Genomic DNA, 23,099 nt, shown 5'->3' with positions numbered 1-23,099 from the left:
AGAAAAAAAGAGGTACAAAAAAACAAACTTACACATAAGGCATAACATTACAACACATAACATTACATAATATTAGCCTCGTAATGGTCCCAACTCAGCATTGTGTTATCCTGGATGGGCCAATGCTGGTGCTACTGAAGGTTTTGATAGTGATCACCAGATTCCAATAGAAATATATGGAAGTACCTAAAAAGTTATTAGATTTTAGTATTGGTGACACTCATACATTAACACTTTGAGCGCCCTTTGTTTAGCTCCCTCAAGTGAGTTTTTGCTTGATCCCTTCCCACACTCCTCTCTAATCTCACGTGAGTTTGAGTGGGTTCTGTCTGATTTTAAATTCTTCATTTCATTTAATTCAACAAAAAATAATAATTAAGGAACAATATTTGAAACAAATGATGTTGGTGTGTGTGTGTATATTTTAGGATATAACAAATGAAGGCTACATGTGAAAGATGTGTTAAATTATACAGTGGTAACAGAAGATATAAGTAGGTAAGTAATATGTAGTTCATTAAGATACCTCTGTATTTTGAGATTAATATTTCATTTTCAGAAAAAAGTGACTAGACATGTTCTTTCCGTGTACCCATCAAAAGCTGTCAAAAGGTAAATTCTATTCACCCATACCATTAAATTTTACTTAGGTATAGTTAGCTATAGATCTGTAATTATCTCCAATCTCATCGTAGGGTGTTGAAAGCTCATAGTATACCTATTATTCCTGTCTCTACTCTTTCAATATTTCTAGTTTCCAAACATAAGGGTAAGTTATGTTTTTGTTTCTCGTAAGGCACATATTTATGATACCTACCTATGTACCTAAGGCAATATGGGAAGGTATGCATATGTGTTGGCTATTAAATTTTATCACACAATATCATTTAATATATATATGAACGTGAGTAGGTATCGCTACCTTACGTCAGCGTTGATATAATGGTAGGTAAATCAAAATTATATTCTGGATAATTCTTTGAATAACGAATTTCCTGAAACCTAATTGATCCATATGCTGCGAGCTAATCGAGGTGCAATTTTTGCTTTATAACAATTAGGCACCTACATCTGATAAGGTTTATATCTGTATCCGGGTAAATCCGAATCACTAACGAACGTCGGCTGATTCCGAAATTCTATCATGTCAGAGTTTATTTTCGGAATATGCCGACATTCGGAAGTGATTTGAAATTACCTAAAATCCTTCAATACACATTCTTCTAATTATCCGAACGACGAATACTTATAAAAGCCTAATTCTCTATAATTCCCTCGTTATCATGTGATGCCTATAACTAGACGATGATTTCATACATTCTATCACTTATTGATAGTTTATACACATCGATCATATAATTAAAGGAATAAGTATACCCTTATCAATATTGCCGCAGTAATAAATCGACGTCAATTCGTGAAACAAGTGATAATCGTTATCGACCGTACTTATCGCGCCGGTATCGAGATATCATAAGGAGGCTCAGTGGAACCTTGTCTGCAAACCCAACAACACATCATGGCAGAGAACCGCGCGGGGAAAGCTGGCATCAACGCTGACGCCCAGGCCAGGATTAACAGCAAGTACAACGATGATGTCGCCCGCGAGACGCTCGAGTGGGTCAGGGTCCTCACCGGACAGCCCGCCAACACCTCCGGCGACGTGGAGAACCTCTACAACGTCCTTAAAGACGGTACCCTGCTCTGTAAGCTAGTTAACGCCATCCAAGAGGGCTCCGTTAAGAAGATCAACCAGTCCACCATGGCATTCAAGTGCATGGAGAACATAAATGCCTTCTTGGAAGCGGCCAAGAAGCTGGGCGTACCTCCTCAGGAAACTTTCCAGACTATCGACTTGTGGGAGAGGCAGAACCTTTACTCTGTCGTGACCTGCCTGCAGTCGTTGGGAAGGAAAGCCGGTAACTACGGGAAGCCCTCGATCGGGCCCAAGGAGGCCGACAGGAACGTGCGGGAGTTCAGCGCGGAGCAGCTCAAGGCCGGCCAGAATGTCATCTCCCTGCAATACGGCACCAACAAAGGACAGCAGACGGGCATCTCTTTCGGAGGCAGGAGGCAAATATAAATCCTTATCTATGTATATGACTAATAAATTTGTAATACTTTTCTAATATGGTATTTTTATTTTATTACAAGGTGTGCCTGTAGATTATATATACAATGGTATGCGTAACAATTTCTGATTAGATAAGGTTAGAGCTCAATGTTTTAGTGCAGCTGCGGTCGATTTAAGGCGGTTACCACACTGCCGTCGCATGCTGTCTGATGTCGTTGCGAAGTGCGAAGCGACGAATTCGCGTGCGGCGACGACGGTACGATGGTGCAGTTTTCTCCATATATATCTTCGTCCAAAGCTGCATGCTCGACGAATCGCGTTTATGAGCAAAAATCCTCACGGTGCTATGGAGCTCGGTGTGGCATACCCTGCGGCGCGCATCGCATCTCCGTCCGAAAGCACGAATCGTCGTGCGATTCGCACCTTCGCACGGAGAGGCGGAGCTAATGTGTTATACCATGCGTTTTTGCATACAAATCGAGATTCTACAGTACAAAGTAAAAAATCGCAGCACCGGACGTCGCTCCGAAGTGCGAAGCAGTGTGATAACCGCCTATCACTTGCGTAGTACTTACCTGAGATAGCATGCAGTTTTACTGAAAATGTTGCATCGCATGTATGTAACCTATTAGTTAAAAAAGCCAGCATTTAATAAGCCTAAAGGATTCAGTTCGGCCCTCGATAATAAATAGATAATGTTAGATAAGGTGCGCGATTGCATTTCCATTATGTACTTAGAAATGAGTAAGTATTGGATCAATAAATACTTAGCAACGAGGCCAAATAACTTCAAGGCACGCTATGAAGACAAAGCCGGTCTAGACCTACCTTGTAATACATCGTAGAAAATACTCTGATACTTCGGTGTCTATTTAAATTTATCAATACTCAATAGGCATAAACATGGAACTAAATATAAACACGGAATAACCCGGTGTATAAGTACCATTTTTTATTTTAAAACACTACTTGTGTTACTTTTATCAGCACTAACTAAGTAATAAATAGCTGACACCTGGGTAAGTGTTCACCCAACCTTGAATGGAACGAGATAGTATGGCCATTTCTCCGTGACCATCACCTTTAACAAATGTTAAGGGGAGAATTTGTGACGTCACATCCTAAATATTGATCTAACGTTCGCTTGCACAAAGATAAGATGTCATTATAATTGCTTACCAACCTTTGCCGAGTCGAAGACTCGAGCTAACCAATATAAATTATAAATGCTCCTCCGATATGCGTAGTTGTTGTATTAGGTCTCGAGTTGTAGCTCGCCAGAGAACTCAACTCTTCCGCGGGCGTGGGAATATACAGCCAGGGTATAAGCGGTATCAGCTACCGCCAGGTACTAACCGAGGATTATAATTTATGATTAAGTGCTGAACAATGCAAGTACCTACGTATTGTTAATGCTTATAGTTTTTTACTTTACTTAAGCAGTCAGTACAATCATCTGTATTAATAATATTAGATGACAAAATGTAATGTTCCGTAAGGCCTCCGCATGACGCCGTACTCTTCGAACAGGATCAATATAGCGTCACGCTCTATAAGAAATTTTGCTGTTTTCCAATACAATGACGCTGTAAGTAGGTGTAGGTACGCAGCGCCTGGAGATCAGAGACATTGGTCTGAGAGCCCGTAAATCGAAATTTCGTTATCTGATCTGCCTCTGTTGCTCTCGCATATTTGAGCTATAAAGAAAGATGCAAATAGACGAACGAACGAAGTGGTTTGCGGTAGGCCCTCATATAGGAAATCAGAAGGTCAAGTTTAAATGAGTTAAATTGGGTGTCGGTGTCAATGCAAGTCCTGTTTTATACTCCGCTTACTATTACACTTTTAACTCTTGACTGAGTCACAGTATAATTGGAGCAATTACACTGGAGACCTTCCTGACAGTTAGCTTCAATTTAGCACTACAGGCGGTCCTGTGTGTTGTTTAATGCTTTATTTAATGTCATATTTTGCTTGGATAAAGAAAAATGCAGGAATGATTGCAACGACAACTTACATACTTTTTCCGATGGAATAAATGTTACTTAAACGAGCCTAAGGTCTTAGGAGGATACAATAATAATTTAACAGAGCATGTTTTCTTCCACACCCATACTGTCACCATAGACATAACAACACTCTCTCTGTAGGTATGCAGTTTTGTGTTTCCGATGATGAGTAAGTTGCTCAAAGCTTCCGAGGATGCACTATGTTGGTCAAAGAAACAATAGTAAATTGCGCATGCCGAACATTTGGATTCGCTCTCAAAACATTTTAATCGTTTCTTTACCTTGTTCGCGATTAACGAGAAAAACATATATGTTTATCTTATTAGTCCAAAATGAGTCATGTACATACCTAAGCAAGCAGTCGGGCAGTGTAGATGACGTCACACATAAACAAAGCCCTAATTTTCCGTCACGGCCGTGTCAGCACCCCAGCCGGAAGCTATGGTCACGCGTCGGTTGCCGACGGAAGCACGGATATTCCCGTGTCTATGGGACAATTGCTCCATACGGCTGCGTACGCGCCGCGTCGCTACCGCGTGTTGCTGATTATTTTTGAGTCTGTATTCTCACTCACTCTATTTGATTCTAAATTCAAATCTTTTAAAAGTTCTAGATCGTCTCATTGCTAAAGAAAAGGGCCACGTCTCCGTCCGGAGGTGTTGGGCTTCACGTCAAGTAGCATTACAAGCATTTGTCTACTTTCAATCAAAGACATAAGAGTTCTGATACTTCTGATACCTGAATACGAAAAATAACATTCAATAATACAATCCTACTAGGGAAATTAACTGAAGGGGAAGAAGCTATATACCATATCAGGATGAAAGTGGCCACTATGTTTACTTTGATAAGTGGCCCTCACTCTGCCGAACTTATAAATTTCCAGTCACCTTTATGATCTTTGTCTTTATTTATTTACCTATCCTAAAACTACGTGGAACTATACTGCGTGATAGTGGAAATAGATGCATAATGACTACGTTTCATGGACATACTTAACTCGGTGCATTACTCCTAGGTCAGCTTTAATTACACAGCGGTCAATGGGTCAAATGCTTTTGAGAAAACCTACTTGAGCGATTTCTTATTGTCTCGTTTCTAAGTACTTATAACCCTTCAAATATTTTTCTATATGCAATTATCAGAAGAAAATTCTCTATAAGATACATAGTCATCTTTGACTAATAACCGGTTTCCTTACGCCATTTACCTTGAATCATAAAATGCCGCTTTTACCTCAACGTTTAACAATTGCTTCGTCATTTACTCTAGAGAATAAATTCTCAAGTCTTCTGAACGTCATATGTGAACAGTGAAAAATAGGGCTGACCGAAATACGACTTACTTCCACCTCAATGCCAAATCTTTAAGCATCAATAAGTATACTTATGGAATAATAGATAGATATTGTTCCCGGTAAACTACTATAATTATTAGGCTTTGATTCATGACCAAAATATGATTGTCATTTTGATCCTATCATTGCTCCAGTGAAAGTTGTTCACGTATTCGCAGTATCATTCCAACCTACCTTCGCATATTACGCGTTTGACACTTTGATGACGATGATACTGCAAAAGCGACATAATACTCGTAATGAAATAACCTTATGGCTTAGAAAGTTGTAACATTTCAGCAATTCGCCATTTCTGGGACAGTTATGTTGCATAACTTTTAACAGTGGGCATTAAGCTTTGCATGTTTGCATTGAAATGTTATACAATTTGTTGCTAAGATAGTGCATGAGAAAGTCCTGTTGAGACGCTGACATGAGCAATTGAGCATAAGTCTTTAATCTTTTGTTAATACAACAAGAACCGTGTAAAATAGAAACTGGCTATGAATTATCTTGGTGGATAATCAGGCCTTCACCCGCTTTCCTTTGCAATTTTCTATTAAAACGAACTTGAAAGATTCCTACTTCATAGAAAGATTCAGAGAAGATAAAACCAATACTAGGCAAACGTAAATGCCCTACTTATTGGTTTTTAAAATCTGCTAATGTTAAATTGTCACATGATAAACTGTTCCACATGCATCCTGTCACCTGTCAGGGCATATCAAGTTAAATACTGCCTAAATTTTATTTGTTAAATGGACTTAAAAAATAAAATATTTGATGTACATGAATGCAGCGCGGCGAAGATAAAAATTAGATTAAATGGGTAGTTAAATTAAATTAATTAACAATATATTCGGATTATACCTATGGTTAAATAATTTTGCTACAAATGGTAAAATTGTCACATAATTTCCATCTCCAATCCCACGCAACGCGATATCGATCGCTGTTGCAAGGCTTCCGACTCGGTCCGCTGGAGAAGGCTCCGTTACTCAATCCGGGCTTAACGGGATGACGTCCGATGACAACTGGTCTCAGGTGCACCAGGCCAGCGTCTTGTCGCAGCATCAAATGCAGAGGTAGTTATTGTATTTTATCTATCGCAGCAATGGAAAAAATCCTAGGCAGTTATTGTATATCCTATTGGTGCTACAAGCAGATACCTACTTGGAGACTGCAACGCTTAAGTCAATGATAGGTTCGATTATCTGCTACATTCGGGTATTTAGCAATTATTGTAATATTTGCATGATTTCTAACCTTAAGAAACGGCCATTAACTTAGGTATTTCTTTACAAAATTCGACAAATTAATGGACAGTATAAGTACTGGTTCTTATCGACACTATCAGAAATGATTTTAGCAATGAAAACTTACTGTTTTCGTATGGATGGTATTTAAATTTCCATAAGATCTTACAATATGAATATGCACACATTTGCACCAGTTTAAGAGAAAGTGTATCTTAATGTCTTAAGTACATACGATAATGACCTAGATCCAGTACTAATTGATACTGTGCTTACGTATCAGTTTCCCGTAATCAAATCAGCGTAGCGTGAACATTTAAGATTCGCGTGTTTCAAATATTTCTTATTTATTACTGTTACGTCAGAAACAGTCATTGTTTTCGGTTTTGAAAGTAACTTTGTTTCGGATTGGAGCACGGAGTAAGTGAACTCGAATTAAGTAGAGCTGCATAACTCATTGTGCACCCGAAATGTGGGCCACACGTAATTGTATTGTCTTCGCTGATCATTTATGATATAATGTTTGTTTCATGTTTATTTGATAGATCTATTTATTATTTGTTGTCTGGTCACGTTTGTATTTGTCCTGGTCATTATTAATTAATTACGGAATTAATTGTTGTGGCGATGACATGCTGTTTTGAATGCGTTACACGTGCTTTATGTCTCATCCACTTAGCAAAATAAAAACAGAAATTTAGCACTAAAATCGAAAAATCTTATCACACCGGTTTGTTCAAAAACAAACATTGAGATATAATTTGGCAGTTTATTTTAAATTGCTTCGTAAATGATCACCACAGTTCCGGCTTGCCTTAGAATTTGTTATGATACTCACCTTAGGTACCTTGAAAGGTATAATATACAACGATTTTCTTTTATTTCAACACGTACTTATTCTAAGGTTTATTCATTTTGTAAAGTACTACGACGTCGGATTTCCCATTATACCGTATTTCGCATCACGTCACTTCAGCCGAAGCCGACGCCGAAGGGGAGGCCAAATTGATACGGCCCTGATGCCTTGCATGATTTATTCGTTAACCTGCGTTATTGATAAATGCAGTTTGACCTTATCTGTTGATCTGTAATTGTCACAATTAGCGAACTACGCAAGAGTTCAGGATCAATCATTGACATTAACTGTTAATAGTTTGGATTAAGATTAACGTCATATCGATTATGAGTCTACCACTCACCTCAGGCCCTTGGTAAAGAGTTGATGATTTTCTAGTAAATTGTAAAAACTAGTTTATTTATTACATTTTGACTTACATAACATAATACAAATCAGCTTCATGCAGCCAAGCCTTCAACTAGTCCGTAGTTGACCATAATAGCAACTACTTACTTACCTACCGCCTCAGTTCAGTACGAGCTGAAAACTCGCCAGCCTGCTTCCATTCACTATTACCACTATGTGGCTGATGTCCTCACGTGCCCTCAATGTGCGCGGAGGTTCACCTCGAAGATCGGCTACGTCAGCCATATTCGGGCGCACGAGCGCCGAGCTAACTAGGAACCGAAGTGATCTTCAAGGACATAATCGGCCGGAAGGATCATCATCAGTATCATCACCTACCGCCTCACCTATAGTTCCGTGGATAAGCTATATTAAAAAGCTTGGATTAGAGTGCTACGCTGTTACTTTGTTAAACTGATAAATCAAGTTAGCAGACTAGTATAAGCGGCGTAAGCGCGAATCGGCTTAAGTCAGGTTTTATCCGTTCCATCCGTCCGTTAAGTATATACATTTTTTACCATTAATAACCGAAATATAGCGCATAAAAGAGCGCAAGTTAAAACAAAGTTTGTTTTGTATTTGAATTCCGTCGGTTTCTCATATACTTACCTACATTAGACGAAAGTGCGTCATCAAAGTAAGAGCCCATACATCAACGAAACATTAAGCATCTTACCAATACTCTCTGGAAAGTCACATAGCTCATTTCCGTTCGCAGTTCCTTTTCCGTTACTATTGACTCTATGCTAATGCACCTCGTAATCGTAACCATTCGCGGCAATTGATGCCAGTCAGGTTTCTAATGTCGCCAGTTCGTCTCGTCATGTCTGATTTATTTTTGTATTGTGTGATGATGATGTGAAGTCATCTATCTTATATGGCTTTTTTTACTGCTATAATATCTACATATATATTTTATAAATACAAGACTAAGTTCTAATTGTAGTGATTTATGTACACTTAACACATTCACTGCCCCCAACGCACATGTGCGTTCACCGTCATACAAGTTTGTTCCTAGGCCACGCCCCCTGGCAGTGAATGCGTTAATTATTTACGCTACACCATACCAACAACATTCATCATTAGCATCATTAGTATCATTACACATTAAAGCTTCGAGCAACACCGGCTTCCGACACATCGGAAGGGAGGGGCCCAAGCGATATCTCACCGTACAAATCTTTCTGCCATTTTTCGCGGGGGGAAAGGTGCACACAGTCGCACTTCTCACACACTTACATACAAAATCCAATCTGTAATGACGACACAAATACATAGAAAATGACACACGTCAAAGACAAATCTTGCAAACCTCGATCTCTTTTTATGTACGGACGAGTGACAAGTGTCACAACACGCACACTAACACATTTTTGTTGAAGTATGTTATTGTATTCTGAGAGATGAGAAGTCGGATTTGTCGCTCGACCGATCCGCAATTTGTACTGAGCGAGCAAAATCGATAAATCCAACAATTACATGAGACTAAAATATAATAATTGTGTTTGAATGTAATTAAACGTATGATATGTAAAAAAAAATATTACATGTGAAATGTAACACTTTCTTTTTGTAAATTTGATAACAAAAAACCGAGCAAACAGGCATTTTTGTGCAGCAGTGTTCACGCGCGCGTCTGGACTCGGTCTAGTGAAAAATCCAAGTGCAACTAGTTTTATTACCCGCGCTAGATTAGATTGACGCGCTAATCTTGTACCTCGGCAGAGGGGAAATAGTGCGAATGCCGCCTCCCTTCCGTGTTGCTCGAAGCATTAAAGTCTTGCCAAAAGCTTATTGAATAACTATTTAGAATTTTAGATAAGACCAAAATTAGCCCTTGCACACAATTTTAAATAATGATAATAGTTAGTCAAATAATAAATAGGGTAGGTAAGTGTACTTACCTGTAGTACGGGTGCAGTAGGAGTAATTTTGACATGTGTCATTGCTGTCCTTCCGTCCTTGCGTGTCTGATGCATGGTGGGTATGATGGTGGGTATTTAATATGAATTGAATAGTGATTGTATTTTGACAGACTACCTCGAAAGGGGGTGTTGTATTAATGATTATCATAGAAATAGGACAAAGCAGTGATTAATATGTAGATATCATTTAGAGTAAGTAATTAATTATAGTGTGTGTGACTTTTTTGACTGAGTTTATGCAATCGGCTTTTGTTTATCCTCCTGTACGGTTACCATCAGTTTGTCACTGACATAAACGCCGTCGAGAACGTAATTTACTTTCTATACATCTCGCTCGCACTCGCATATTAGTGCAAACGGGATGTATAGAAAGTAAATTACGTTCTCGACGGCGTTTATGTCAGTGACAAACTGATGGTAACCGTACTGCTAGCGTATAGTATACGTACGTAATACAAGTGTATGGAGTGAAGAGACATGTGACAAAAAAGCTAAGCGACTGACAATATCAAAGACGGTTTCTACAGTCTTTAATTCTTTTTTTTAACTATATAGTTAAATGAAATGAAATGAAATGAAATGAAAATGCTTTATTGCCACAAAAAAGTACAAAATATAAACTAAACTAACTATTGTAATAATATTAAGTATAGGTTATAATTATTTCTATATAATTATTTATAGATAGTTCTCTTTTTCTTCCCTTAGCTAGGGCAAGTGCTAATTTAAAAAGCACGTAACAGCCGTATTACACTACAGCCAGCAGTGCAGAAACCGGCACGCAAAATAAAAAGGCAGAGCATAACAAAGCTGATGGCAGATACAAGATACCACTGATAGCGGACCGGCGACATGGAACGGATTAGCTTCCGATGCCGTCGACCGAAACACCAGGCTCTGCGGTTTAACACTAGCCTAATGAGCGTTTATATGTCAAGGAGACATAGTCGTTGGCCGGTCAATAGTTATGGCAAATCTCTAAAAATCATTAGTACTTGAAGCACTTTTGTTTATTTGGACCAATATAGAAGGCATCGGCATATAGGATAGTAAAGTGTCATTCTATAGAACTTGCTAACTATGTAAACAACCCGCCATATTGAAATTGTCTCTGAATGATGAGTTTACTAGTGACTTTTGTTTACATAGTTAGCAAGTTCCATAGAATGACACTTTAGAGGGAGCTTAGTTGACCGAGCAGGAGCAAAGCATGTGGCAAAAAGTTTGTCTGTCCGGATGTTCTCCTCTACAAATTGCATTTCTCAAACGATTCTCGAGAAATTTGGTAAGCAGGTTTTTCTTAATGGCGCAGCCATAGTGGTTCGCGAGATCGCGAGGGCTACAGCTCACAGATCTACTTTTCGATTAAATCGGTTTATCAGTTTGCACTGGCAATTACGACAATGCCAAAGATATGGCAGGTACCTACAAGATATTTCTGACTAGAAGGGTATTAACTGTGGGTCCAAATCCCCATTATTGCCAATTTGCCACGATATCACTTAATGGGCATTTACATGTCAAGGAAACTGACACTGTGGCTAGTTTTAGCTAATTTGTGCTAATTTAAATGTCACGCCGCACTCCGAACAGGTACAAACTGTTGCAAAACACAAGTAAAAGTAAATGAAGCTAACGGCAGAATAAAACGATACCTAGGTAAATCTGTTGTACCCTATTTGGCCTTGGAAAGGTCACATTTATTTCCGTGTGGCTATAATCGACCTATTTGTCTACGGGTTGATGGATTTCAACTTTTCAGGCCACTCAATTTAGGGGAGGTTTAAAATGCAGCGTCACATACTAACGAAATCTATTTGAATTTCTGCGATGGCTGTTATTAGTTTCAAAATTGTGTTCTCGCTCCTAGAACTTAGTTTTGTATTTATAAAAGATATATGTAGATATTATAGCAGTGAAAAAAGCCATATAAGATAGATGACTTCACATCATCATCACACAATACAAAAATAAATCAGACATGACGAGACGAACTTGTCCATATAAAATGTTTTAAATAATATACTTAGCTTAAGAAGCCGTACAAAAATATGCATTATTTTTATTTTAGCAATCCATTGGCATTGGTCTTATTCAACATCAAACTATAATTCCAATAATGTTTACCATGTACCTCTAGGTAGCAAATATTTAATTTGACCTGCTTCAAAAGGCATCTGATAGTACTATATTCTGTAGCGAAGACGTATTTACATGAGAATAGTCTTTGCTGCTTATAAACGTAAGGATTCAAGTCATGCTCGCTGACTCACGCTTTCATTTACACTTGGTAACTTAAAGACCACATGTGGTTGTGGTGTTATGAGTCGTAAAATACACATATGAGGTGCTCTGAAAGGGAGATAACAGTTCAAAGACCCAAAATATAGGCCACGAAATTGTTACTAATTGGGCATTTTTTCCAACATTACTGAAAAAAAAAAGGAATGTAGTATTTTGTACCATTAACATAAGATAACTACAGTGACTTCGCAAAAAAGGTTATCAGCATTGTAAGTCGCATTGCAAAATTTATGTACAGTTAAATCTGTTGAAATATCTGCAGAAGCAAACTTGACAGTTCCGTATGAACGGTAAGCATTCTCTCAATTTTACCGTTGTTGCATGGGTCACTGCAGCGACCGTGTTTTCTGAGCTGCCTTAATGTAAAATGAAGTAACCACCTATCTTGGTATACACAGTTACTGTATTTTGGAATTGTGATGGCAGTCGTTTACCGGTTCGAAATGGTGCCCGGCAAACCAGTTCCCTTATCACTCACCTTGCCATTGAAGACGATGACTAGCGTGTTACGTCATAAAAATATGGTATTACGCTGACATTGAGTAGAAAAGGACTTGAGAATCATTAATTATTCTATAGATTACGCCGTTTTTTTAATATTATAGTAAAGTAACGATTACTTGTGTTGCGCACTGTATCGCGTGACGATAATACATATTTAATAATTGCTTATGCCAATATGCCATTTTCGAATTGTTTTTCCATTTGTATGCAAGTAAATTGAGTATTGATTCGGGCCTTACTAACCTACTTAGGATTTTACGCTTGTAGGTTTGCGACAACTGGGTGTGGTAATTTTACAATTTATTATATTGCAACACGCGATTTTAGCCAAAACAATGTTTTTCTAAGATATTGGTGAGTTGCGAAGGTTGCCTATGACATTCAATAGACATTGTCAATAAACCGAAAGTAACCCTAATTGTTTTTAATTACTTGACAAATATTCTGTTGTGATTTCTAAGGTATCATTTACCTACTCCTATTTTTATGTTTATAGTTAATCTACGCATACTGGTCACTGGTTACTTCATACACTTTTTTAGAGTAGCGGGTATGATATTTGCATTGTTCACAATAAATGTGATAGCTTTCGCGTCTTTGGTCTGCTAGCTTTCCTGGTCTGTATTACAGATCCTGTAATCCAGTTTACTTATTAATTCCCGGGTCATTAATTCACGGGTGAAACGGTGAAGAACCATAGTCGAATCCAGCTTTTTATGCCGCTGTACGCAAGAGCCGGATAATTAAACCATATGTTTAACACGCCAGCAAGTTCAAGGTTTAATTGGATCAATAAGAACTGGATTCTCGACGATGCCTGTATAAGTCGAGGCAGGTGTCCGACTCCTACGCTCGAATCATATTCCGTGTATAACTATCTTAATCTTATTGTAATCCAATAAGGTGCACAATTGCGTAAATACTTATATTTTAACTCTACGCCGTTTTTGTATATGCCTAGCATGCCAGTGATATGTAAAGTCTTTATTACCATTGAAACAATGGTCTGTGAACATAGCATTACACAGATAAGTACTTTATTTTTTATACGGAATGCAGTTATGGAGATTTTATCAAACCCAGAACACTGGTTTTCTTTTAAAGCAAATTGGCTTCAGGAAGGAAAAGCGTTGACTTTTCAGGAAATCTCGTATAATGTAAGATAGTGATATTATCGGTGCGTGTTAAGTATATCATGTACCTATTCCGAAACCGAGAGACATTTTAATACAAAAATTTAAAGTAATAAAACGCTGAAACGTTTAATGATTCCAGACTAATGACGCTTTCTCAGAAACAATTTAATAAAGGTCTACAATACGTGATATGAGACCTATTATATCCTAAAAGAAACAACTAAAATAACTGTCTCTAATGAAAAATACCTTATTATTTGAATCAGTGTTTTGTTCAGACACTTCACTACAACACCATTTATTCGCTATGGTGACTATTATTTAATTAGATTAAAACATTACAATACAATACAATACTATTCGCAAGTAATCGTAAATCCAGTCTCACACCGTTTCATCACGAAGTGTCGACATGGAAATAGAGCAAGAATTTTCATTGTGCTTCGAGCCTTGGAGATAAGATAAAAGACCGGCTAATTGTGCGCCATTGTTTTCAACATTCCTATTGGTTTACTACACTTTTTTACAGTTTCAGTTGAAACTGTTTAAGACCAAGGTGAGATCACTTATTAGATGAATCGTATGTCGCATAAAATATATCTATGACAAGTTCAATATTACCCTCCCTATAGGAATAACGAACCCGCTCAATACATCACTAACTAGATTACTAGATACATGAAAATACTTCTAAATAACTACATGTCAAATCTTCACTTCTGAAATGATAGAATGTCCTAAGTTCTATAAACCTGAGAACGCTTGGGCTCTATTTTCTTATCTTTACATCTATCCTCTTTATTTGTCCTGTCCATATTTGCTGCAATTGGTTCCATCCAGTACCTTCTTTACCATAAGGGCACACGGGGCCTGTGCCCAGGGCCCCCATCCTCAGGGGGCCCCGAAGGACAGACAGTAACAGTATTTTTGATTACTCATAATAAATAGAAGATCGTAGTAGAAAAATGTTAGTTTAATTCGCTTTCTTTACTTTCCAAAAGTGCCCCTAATTCTTATGTGCCCAAGGGCCCCAGCATAGTTTAAGATGGCCCTGGTTCCATCAGTTTTAATACTTATTCTGAAACCAAGTACTTAATCGAAGTAAACGTGTAATAAGTACGCTACGAGTAATAGGCTAACCGGATTAGGCTTATAAATGAAGTAAGAAGTAGGTAAACAAAACAGCATATGGCATTTTACTGCTTACTACTGCAGTAAATGGACGAAATACTAGCAATAACTATGCACTTGTCGACTTGACAATTTTAGTTTTTTGAATAAGTCGCCGAGGGTGAGAGGTTCGGATTTACCAAAGATGATGTGATCATGACATTCATGACGGTCAAAAGGTCACTTTAAGGATCCATAAAAGCATTGAACTGAGAACATTTTCCACACATATGGATTAAATAACTAATGGTTCACATAAAATAAGAATTTTAACATAATTTGTCCAACCTTTTCCTTATTCATCTTAGATTCCTTTAGTTTGGAGTATTATTTTGGCTTATAATTCACAAACCTGCAGTGGGCAATTTATATTTAAACACGCATGACACGCACCATCTGTATCTACACCATAATGTGGGGTTACAATTCCATTACAGCTATAAAAACGAGGTAACTGGGCATTAAAATACTTGAGTGACTTTCGACATCATTAAATTGCATTAGTTTTAACTTCTGATCCCTAGAATTAATGATTTATTTGTATACTGTCATAGTTACAGTAATTTATTTAATCACACCAGCCTTCCAAACCCCTTTCAACGTTCTCATCTCGATGTGTCATCTAAACAAAGAGAGGAGCAATTGCGTGCGATCTCGGAATTGTCTGGCGTGTCAATGAATGTGAATCATTCGCTTTCCGGCGATTTATAGGCATTACTAGCCCAGATTTGCTACACTCAACGAACATAATTAAACTACACAAACACTACTGTTTCAGGTTTCTACTTAAATTTAGTTTGAATTCGGACCTTGTGCTCTACAGTTAAAGGATGACTTCAAAACTCTATTTTCTATTTAACTACATCCAATTACTGCCTAGAAAACCTGTTAACTTAACCCGTTCGCTGTTGAGATCGCCTGCGTCTATAATCTAAACTAATATCGAAGGAAGTATTCTAGGTATATGTTCTAGGTACCAATAAGTAATCTTCAGAATTGATGGCCAATTTAAAAATGCCAGTGCGTCTATAAAACAGCCGCGTGTTGTTAGATGCGATCCACTGATATTGCCTGATTCTTATGCGAAAATGTCTCTACTATAATTACAGGCCCATTTTATTGTGAACATGATAGTTTACCGTAGAAATTAAGTCTAATATATGTTAAAGGGCAAGTCGTGACTCGTGACATCCAAGAATACCAAAGGTAATGATGGGACAATGAAAATTGACACGGTAAAAGCATATAGGTGCGGTCAGTGGTCCTATTTTCTGAAATGGCGCGGTTCGAGGTCGTGGGGTCAGGCCTAATGTACGACTTGACCAGTTTTGTCCAATTTTGCAAATGTAAACTCTAGATATATGAAGATAAGGTTTAGTATCTACGAAAGGGTCTTCGTAAGTTCGAGGAACCATTGTCGAACACGGTCTAAAAATGGCAGAGGTCGCCGACATGATTTATTAGGTTCTTCGTGATACTTTGTGTTGGTTATGTTCGTGTGAATCCGGCGAGTGCAAATGGAATTGTGTGACTCATCAATGTTATGGTTGGCACAGCCTGTTTGGGTTACAAGTTTCGATGAATTTGTTATTTCGACTAAATATCTTGTTTTCGCACATCACAGGAATGTTATCTAGGCAAGGTGTTCTTATTCTATATCAATGTACCTAGGTGCTTATAATACCTGTTTCTATGAACTGTAAAGCCAAAAGTGTATGCAATATTTTATACTGTATTTTTGCCTATACTTATTAGTATTACATAGGGTAAACCCTCCAGTGAATGAACACCCCCCAGTGAATGAACAAAATCACGTTTTTTTTGTCTAAAATAAGAAATATAGCAATTTCTACCACTTGTCGTATTTTTTTTCTTATTAACAACTCTATTTCCTATGCAATTATAACCCCTGCTAAATTTATTTTCGACCAGTTTGAACGTGACTGGCGTTTAAAGTTTACGTATTTCTGGTTTTGAAGTTTTGTATGCAAAAATTATATCCCAGATAAGAACAGTGTACGTTTGGAGCAACTTATGAAGTGATTATTTAATGTTTACCTGTACAAAGTTTGGTTATTTGGTTAGATTAAGAGTTAAACCTTCTACAAATGTACACTTTGTCGACGTATTATGTGATTAAGTCTTTATTTTTTATAGTTCCAATACTGGCTTATCAAATGTTCTGAAACCAGTAAATGAACGGTGTTTTCATTTACTGGTGTCGTCTAGATATAATTTTTTTTCTAAATTTATGTGTAAACGAATTGGTATTTAGCTTGTTTTTTGTGATCCTGCATAGAAAATGATTCTGATTCTTTCAGCCAGTATTGGAACAAACAAAATTTCTATAGTCCATTTACTGGATTTTTCATGCCTATGTATGAACAATACAACATTTGGGGTGTTCATTTATAAGATTTCTACTAATTCTATGTTTGAACAATGTAACCACGAACAATGCAATGACAAGTTTATTATTTTAAGCATTATTTGCTAATCCTAACTTTTTTCATCAGAATATGCTGATTGTTTCTTGTTTTAAAGATTGATTCTCTTTTTCTTAATAATATGTAATTGGGTTCTGGTGAATAACCATCATTTTATTACATTCTAATCTATTTGAAATCAATATGGAGGGGATAAAAATATATGAACGCTTTCGCTATACCTACTAAAATAGAGCTGGAAACGTTTATAGTGTTAAAAATGTTTTTTTAAAGCTGATTAAAAATATCTAAATGATGTTCATTCACTGGATTTTGCGGTGTTCATTCACTAGTTTTTATGTTCATTCATTAGGTTTTTGGGTACTTTTTGATTAATTCTGCTATAACTCAAAAACTATGAAAGTAATAAAAAATCGCAGAAATTACTTTCTTATTTATTAAATGAGGATTCATTAAATTGCAGATAATTATTGAAATCATTAATGAATGCTGAGAAATAATTTTTCAAACTTGGATAATTCCTTAAGTGTTCATTCACTGGAGGTCTTACCCTATTTCAGGTTTTTCTTAATGTTCAAGGAAATCTCGTGCTTAAATCAATCGTTAGGATAAGGAAACCCGTAAAAACGTAGGCATTACGTTACGTAAATGGTTCAAGTTTTTAACTTTTATACAAAATAATAGTTTTAATCGGTCACAATGTTTAATGGTCTACCTCCCAATAGATGTTTAATTATTGAACGTGATTACAAGAGAGATCTGACCATTTCAGAATAAGCCCTTCAAATGCAAGTGCACGCAACAGCAGTTAATAGACTAAGATCAATGCAAGAACATGAACATGTACCGCCCACATTTACCTAACCCGTTTTAGTTGTAAGGTATAACGTAGTGTTTTGCCTCCGCTTCTGCTGGTGTTCGTACTTAGTAATGAGTTCTTGCAATCCTAATGAACTTTTACCCATAAGTAATATAACTATGGAGAGAAGAAAGAAGTTCTTCAATTTGGAGTACGGTCTGATTTTACATAAAATTGTTCTGTTATGTTGGTATTTTGAGGTAATTGATATGCCATTGTTGAGTTGGTATGAAATTGCTTTAGTTGCGGGTTCCATGGTCTTTGAAGTCAAATATTTTAAATCGAAGGATTTATAACGTTCAGTTTTAGTCTTGCTTCTCATCTAAAGGATTATACCGAAACATCTAGGTACGGTCAGCCAAGAAAGTGATCTACCACTTTTCGACTCTATCAATCAGATGATAGAGTCGAAAAGTGGTAGACCACTTTCTTGGCTGACTGTACTTGTTACCTGCCAATCAGTCTTGACCTATGAATTGCCAACGAATAACAATTATAATAAAATACAAATTTTAGGGGTGGGTTAGATAAAGCTGGCCACCACGCCAACACCACGCTGTTTTCTGTCACCCTTTTTCCCATCCAAGATTGGTATTGGTACTTAACATTATTTTTAGGGTTCCGTACCCAAAGGGTAAAAACGGGACCCTATTACTATGACTCCGCTGTCCGTCCGTCCGTCCGTCCGTCCGTCCGTCTGTCACCAGGCTGTATCTCATGAACCGTGATAGCTAGGCAGTTGAAATTTTCACAGATGATGTATTTCTGTTGCCGCTATAACAACAAATACTAATAAGTACGGAACCCTCGGTGAGGGAGTCCGACTCGCACTTGTCTGGTTTTTTACAACTGGCAAGGAAATCCACCGGCAAAACTTGTGATAATACTACGTCAAACCGTCGTCAAAATGACATTCTATCTTGTTGTTTATTAATAGTGAAATCTGTAAAAGTGTATTTGATTGCAAAACAGATACAAAAATGGGTAAATAATAATAAAATATCATGTGGCAACGCAATATCATGTGTTCGTCATTAAACCAATATCAATAGACACAAATTATCCCCAGCGCTGCGCTGCTTCATTCTCAGAAGGATAAACGAGCAAAAACGCAGCTTTCATCAACGGCTTGATTGTGTCACGTTCTTAATGCACCGCATGATCTCTAGACTAACTACCTACACAACATAATGGCCTTATTTCAACTGATTAAGAGCTACATCCGCGGCTCAGGATAATAAAGTAACTTTCATTGGAGCGTTTCGAACGATTTCTGCGATGAGTCTACAAACCCCAGGATGAAGTAGCAGTTTATTTGTGAAAACACGTTACAACGTTTGATTAATGAAATAGGTACGGTAGCGGTACGATTTTATTGCAAGTTATAATATTTCTAGGCCTGGAAAAATTCGTGTGTTACGTGTGCTAAAAGTCAAATGTCTCTCCATCAGGCGTGGCTCACTCCGCGATTTCGTCCCTTTGCTACAGGTAGCTAAAACGGTTCCACACCAATTTTGGTTGTTACTGGCTAGCCATAAGCCGCGCGTGGCGCTGTCGCCACCTAGCGGCTATATCTGTCCTGATCGGAACAGATGCGTTTTGTTAGAGAGTGAGTCTTCTGTACCTAGTACTATTATTTATTCTGTGTCTCCATGTAAAACCCCGTTCTAGTCTTTCCTTCCGTTTCATATCATAATACAATGTCTTACGATTACGACTTAATAACATAGTTTATGATACTATTGCTTGTGCAAAATTCAATTCCTATTTTGATCGAAAAAAGTTATCATTGTAAGTTCTTTTATTTGGTTACTAATTAACAACTACATGTATTACTGCTCGCATAAAGGAACAATTTTATAATACCTAGCTTTCTTTACAATTAATAAACAATTAAAGCATTTTATAATACGAACCAGTTTTATGGAAGTTAATAGATCTCCAATTTTAATGCCTGTTATGTAATAGTTTGTGTATAATTAGTGGTCAGATCGTAAATTGTATGACTTATTGTTTGTTTTGCTCATTGATTCTCAACGTTGTTTTATAGAATTTTCCATGATAATGTATGAGTACTCATATTATCGACCACATTTAGATTCCTATCTATTAGTGCGGTACCTAATATCCGTTTTAAGTTTAGTATCAGTTTTGATTCAGTAAAGTGTTGTTGATAATAACAGTTTCTTTGGCGTTAAGTGCACTTAGTTTGGAACTATGGTTTAATCATAGTTATTTTAAAAACTAAGCAGCATCTACAATTTAAGTCATTGGTAATATACATAATGAATTTCGGATAAGATCGAGTGAAAGGTGAGGCCTTCAAGAACATTAGATTATTTCGACTTTAATATCATATTCATTATTTAGTCAATTCTTTTAATCATAATATCATATCAAGGTTGGTTATTATCCATCCGCTGTAACCCACCATTGACTAGTCAATAATCAACATAATGTCTTAATACCTTAAATTGCTAGAGTCGCCGTTATAATATGTACTTACAAAATTTAGAATGGCTCGTAATTTGTCTCCATTTCTACGGCAGCCAGTCTTTGTCCCATTGCGCTTTCATTCGCTTTTCCAGTTCGTTTCTTCTCGCTACACCGAATAATTCCCTTCGTTTATCCACGCCAGCAGCCATTCATGTTTACTCGTACCTTTTGTGATTTTCTCCGTAATGTTTTGGACAATTTTCTCGGCTTTGTCCCGGAAGCAGGTCAGCGTTCGGAACTGTGTCGTTATGGTGGAAGTCTTACAGCTACCCTTAATTTGTAGGACGCGGTGGGTAGGGAACTAGTGTAGTGAATAATCCCGTATCAAATTACCAAGTGGATGGCTTTGTATGAACAATTTGTTACTAAATCACTATGCTTCCTGCTGATCCTGATATTGATATATGTAGTGTGTTTGTTTTAGTCGATCATGACGATAAACAAGTTTCGTCTTCAAGTCAATTGAGGCTCACGTCTGTTCCCTCATTTTGTGTAAGTACCGGTAATATTGCTTGTTATGTTCTACATCATTGTTGTTCTCACGTGTACCGCATTAACTATGTCCAATCTAGTGTTTCGCGAAATTACGCGGACGCGGGTTTATCTTTGGTATGTTTGTGTTTGCCGTAAAACTGTAAGTGTCTGTTGTTTCTAAATCTTAATCTCAATGTAGGTAGGTGAAATCTCTCTGAAAAATCTGAATGGCGACACAAATTTTAGTTGATACGACTTGGAATACCAATGCAGCTTTTTCTTCCTTTAGACGTCATTCTTGGTGTCACAGTCTTTTAATTGAACTTGCTGCAATCCGAAACGTAACCGGTACAGTTTTTGTTTCCGTCGTTCCATCTAGCGGAACGAGGCGCCTGTTTTTACGGACCCTCCTTACGTCATTTTGAAAGTGTAAGTTATGCTCGCTAGGTCCGAAAGTGAGTTAATCGTACGTTAATTCTAGCGGAATTACATCGGGCTTAATGTCTCAGTGTAAGCTTTTTTCGCAACATTTTTTGCCAATTAAATCACAAATACTTCTCAAAGCACCCTAGGTTAATACGTTTCGCCTTCTGCTTTGGATCAATATTCAATTGGGTATTTCCCATATCTTTGCCACGTTATATGTCCTACTCCCTACTCCTAACTAATTTAAAACATAAGTTCAGGGACATTTACAGTTTAGTTCTATGTTTTTTTTTACACATATATTAATTTATTTATTGTCAATTACATACATAGAATAAACATTAATTTCAGTTAAGAACTAAGAAATAAATTATCAGTAACCTCTAAAACTATATTACAACTAAGTTCTTTGGTTGAATCAATGTTCTGTTGGCTTAATTAAATACGAGGTCACCCTTTTACATTTTGTAAAGTATTCAAGTATACAATCCCTTTGTAGTTTGAGGTTTTTTGTACTTAATAGCTGCGATAACAGGCTTGAATCAAGATTATCAAGCCGCTTGATAGATTTATGGTAAAATTGTTATGTTTATGTTCAATGCAGAAGATTTGTTCTTAATAAGTGCTCTCGGTAGATTAATTGATATCAAATCATCTGTGTTCTAAAGATTTTTAGTATTTTCTTGTTGCAATACCACCACTAAGTACACAAACAATAAACATCCTAACCATAAAGATGTTTATCATCACTGTTATGTTTCAAGTGGTATAACACGTGTTTATTGGACTGATATTAATGTGTACACTTCCTACGTCAAAATAAAGACATTACGTCTTATTCCATCGCAATAAGGTGTAGATTGTTTATACATATATGTTTAAGTCTGATTTCATACGGTTCATCTTGACGCTTCATGCGTGCTGTGATGTAATTTTAATTACTTAGTCTGAACTCTGAATATGAATAATGCTTCTGGGTTAGTAAAGTCAAGACCCACTTTCGGAAGAAGATAAAGAAATTATTAATTGCTGTATTTATAAAGCTAGTTCATTAATAAAGGTTGGAAGTTGCTTAAATGGCAATTTGTAATATGTGATATTATTATATTTTCAATGTTCTTTACCTACCTATTTATAAAGCACAGATTCTAACAGAGTGAAGATAATTCTAACGACGTGAAAAGGCCGTTTTACGCCTAATAGCCCTTTCAAGTTCATATTTCTTATATTCCCAAAACTCACAGAGTATTCACACCATTGAATTCGAAATGGTGCCTAAACTAGCATCAGTAATCGATTGGTATATCACGTGATGGCCTCAATTGAAATATCTCTTGATAGAAAGATTGTAGAAATATTCGGAATTGATTGGGCCTACTTTAATACTCGTAGACCATGACTTCTTTAGTAGCACTGGAGCTGTACTGTAACCATACT

At 37.0% G+C, this 23,099-nt stretch overlaps 2 protein-coding genes across 2 annotated transcripts in view; both read left to right on the top strand.

Annotated features, from left to right (window-relative positions):
- The window catches only part of LOC134792219 (myosin heavy chain 95F), a 51,300-nt gene that overhangs the window by 1,023 nt on the left and 27,178 nt on the right, over nucleotides 1–23,099 (top strand). The gene's annotated exons all lie outside the window — the stretch shown is intronic.
- Nucleotides 1,401–2,129, top strand: LOC134792513 (myophilin-like). Its single transcript, XM_063763785.1, has one exon. It carries the CDS (start codon nucleotides 1,520–1,522, stop codon nucleotides 2,081–2,083), a length of 564 nt encoding a protein of 187 aa, XP_063619855.1. The 5' UTR covers nucleotides 1,401–1,519; the 3' UTR covers nucleotides 2,084–2,129.

The sequence above is a fragment of the Cydia splendana genome, chromosome 7 (assembly GCF_910591565.1).
Source record: "Cydia splendana chromosome 7, ilCydSple1.2, whole genome shotgun sequence".
NCBI lineage: Eukaryota > Metazoa > Arthropoda > Insecta > Lepidoptera > Tortricidae > Cydia > Cydia splendana.
This window is presented reverse-complemented; position numbering and strand designations above follow the sequence as displayed.

Coding starts and splice junctions, on each gene's coding strand:
- LOC134792513 (XM_063763785.1), top strand. CDS start 1,520: ATGGCAGAGAACCGCGCGGGGAAAGCTGGCATCAACGCTGACGCCCAG.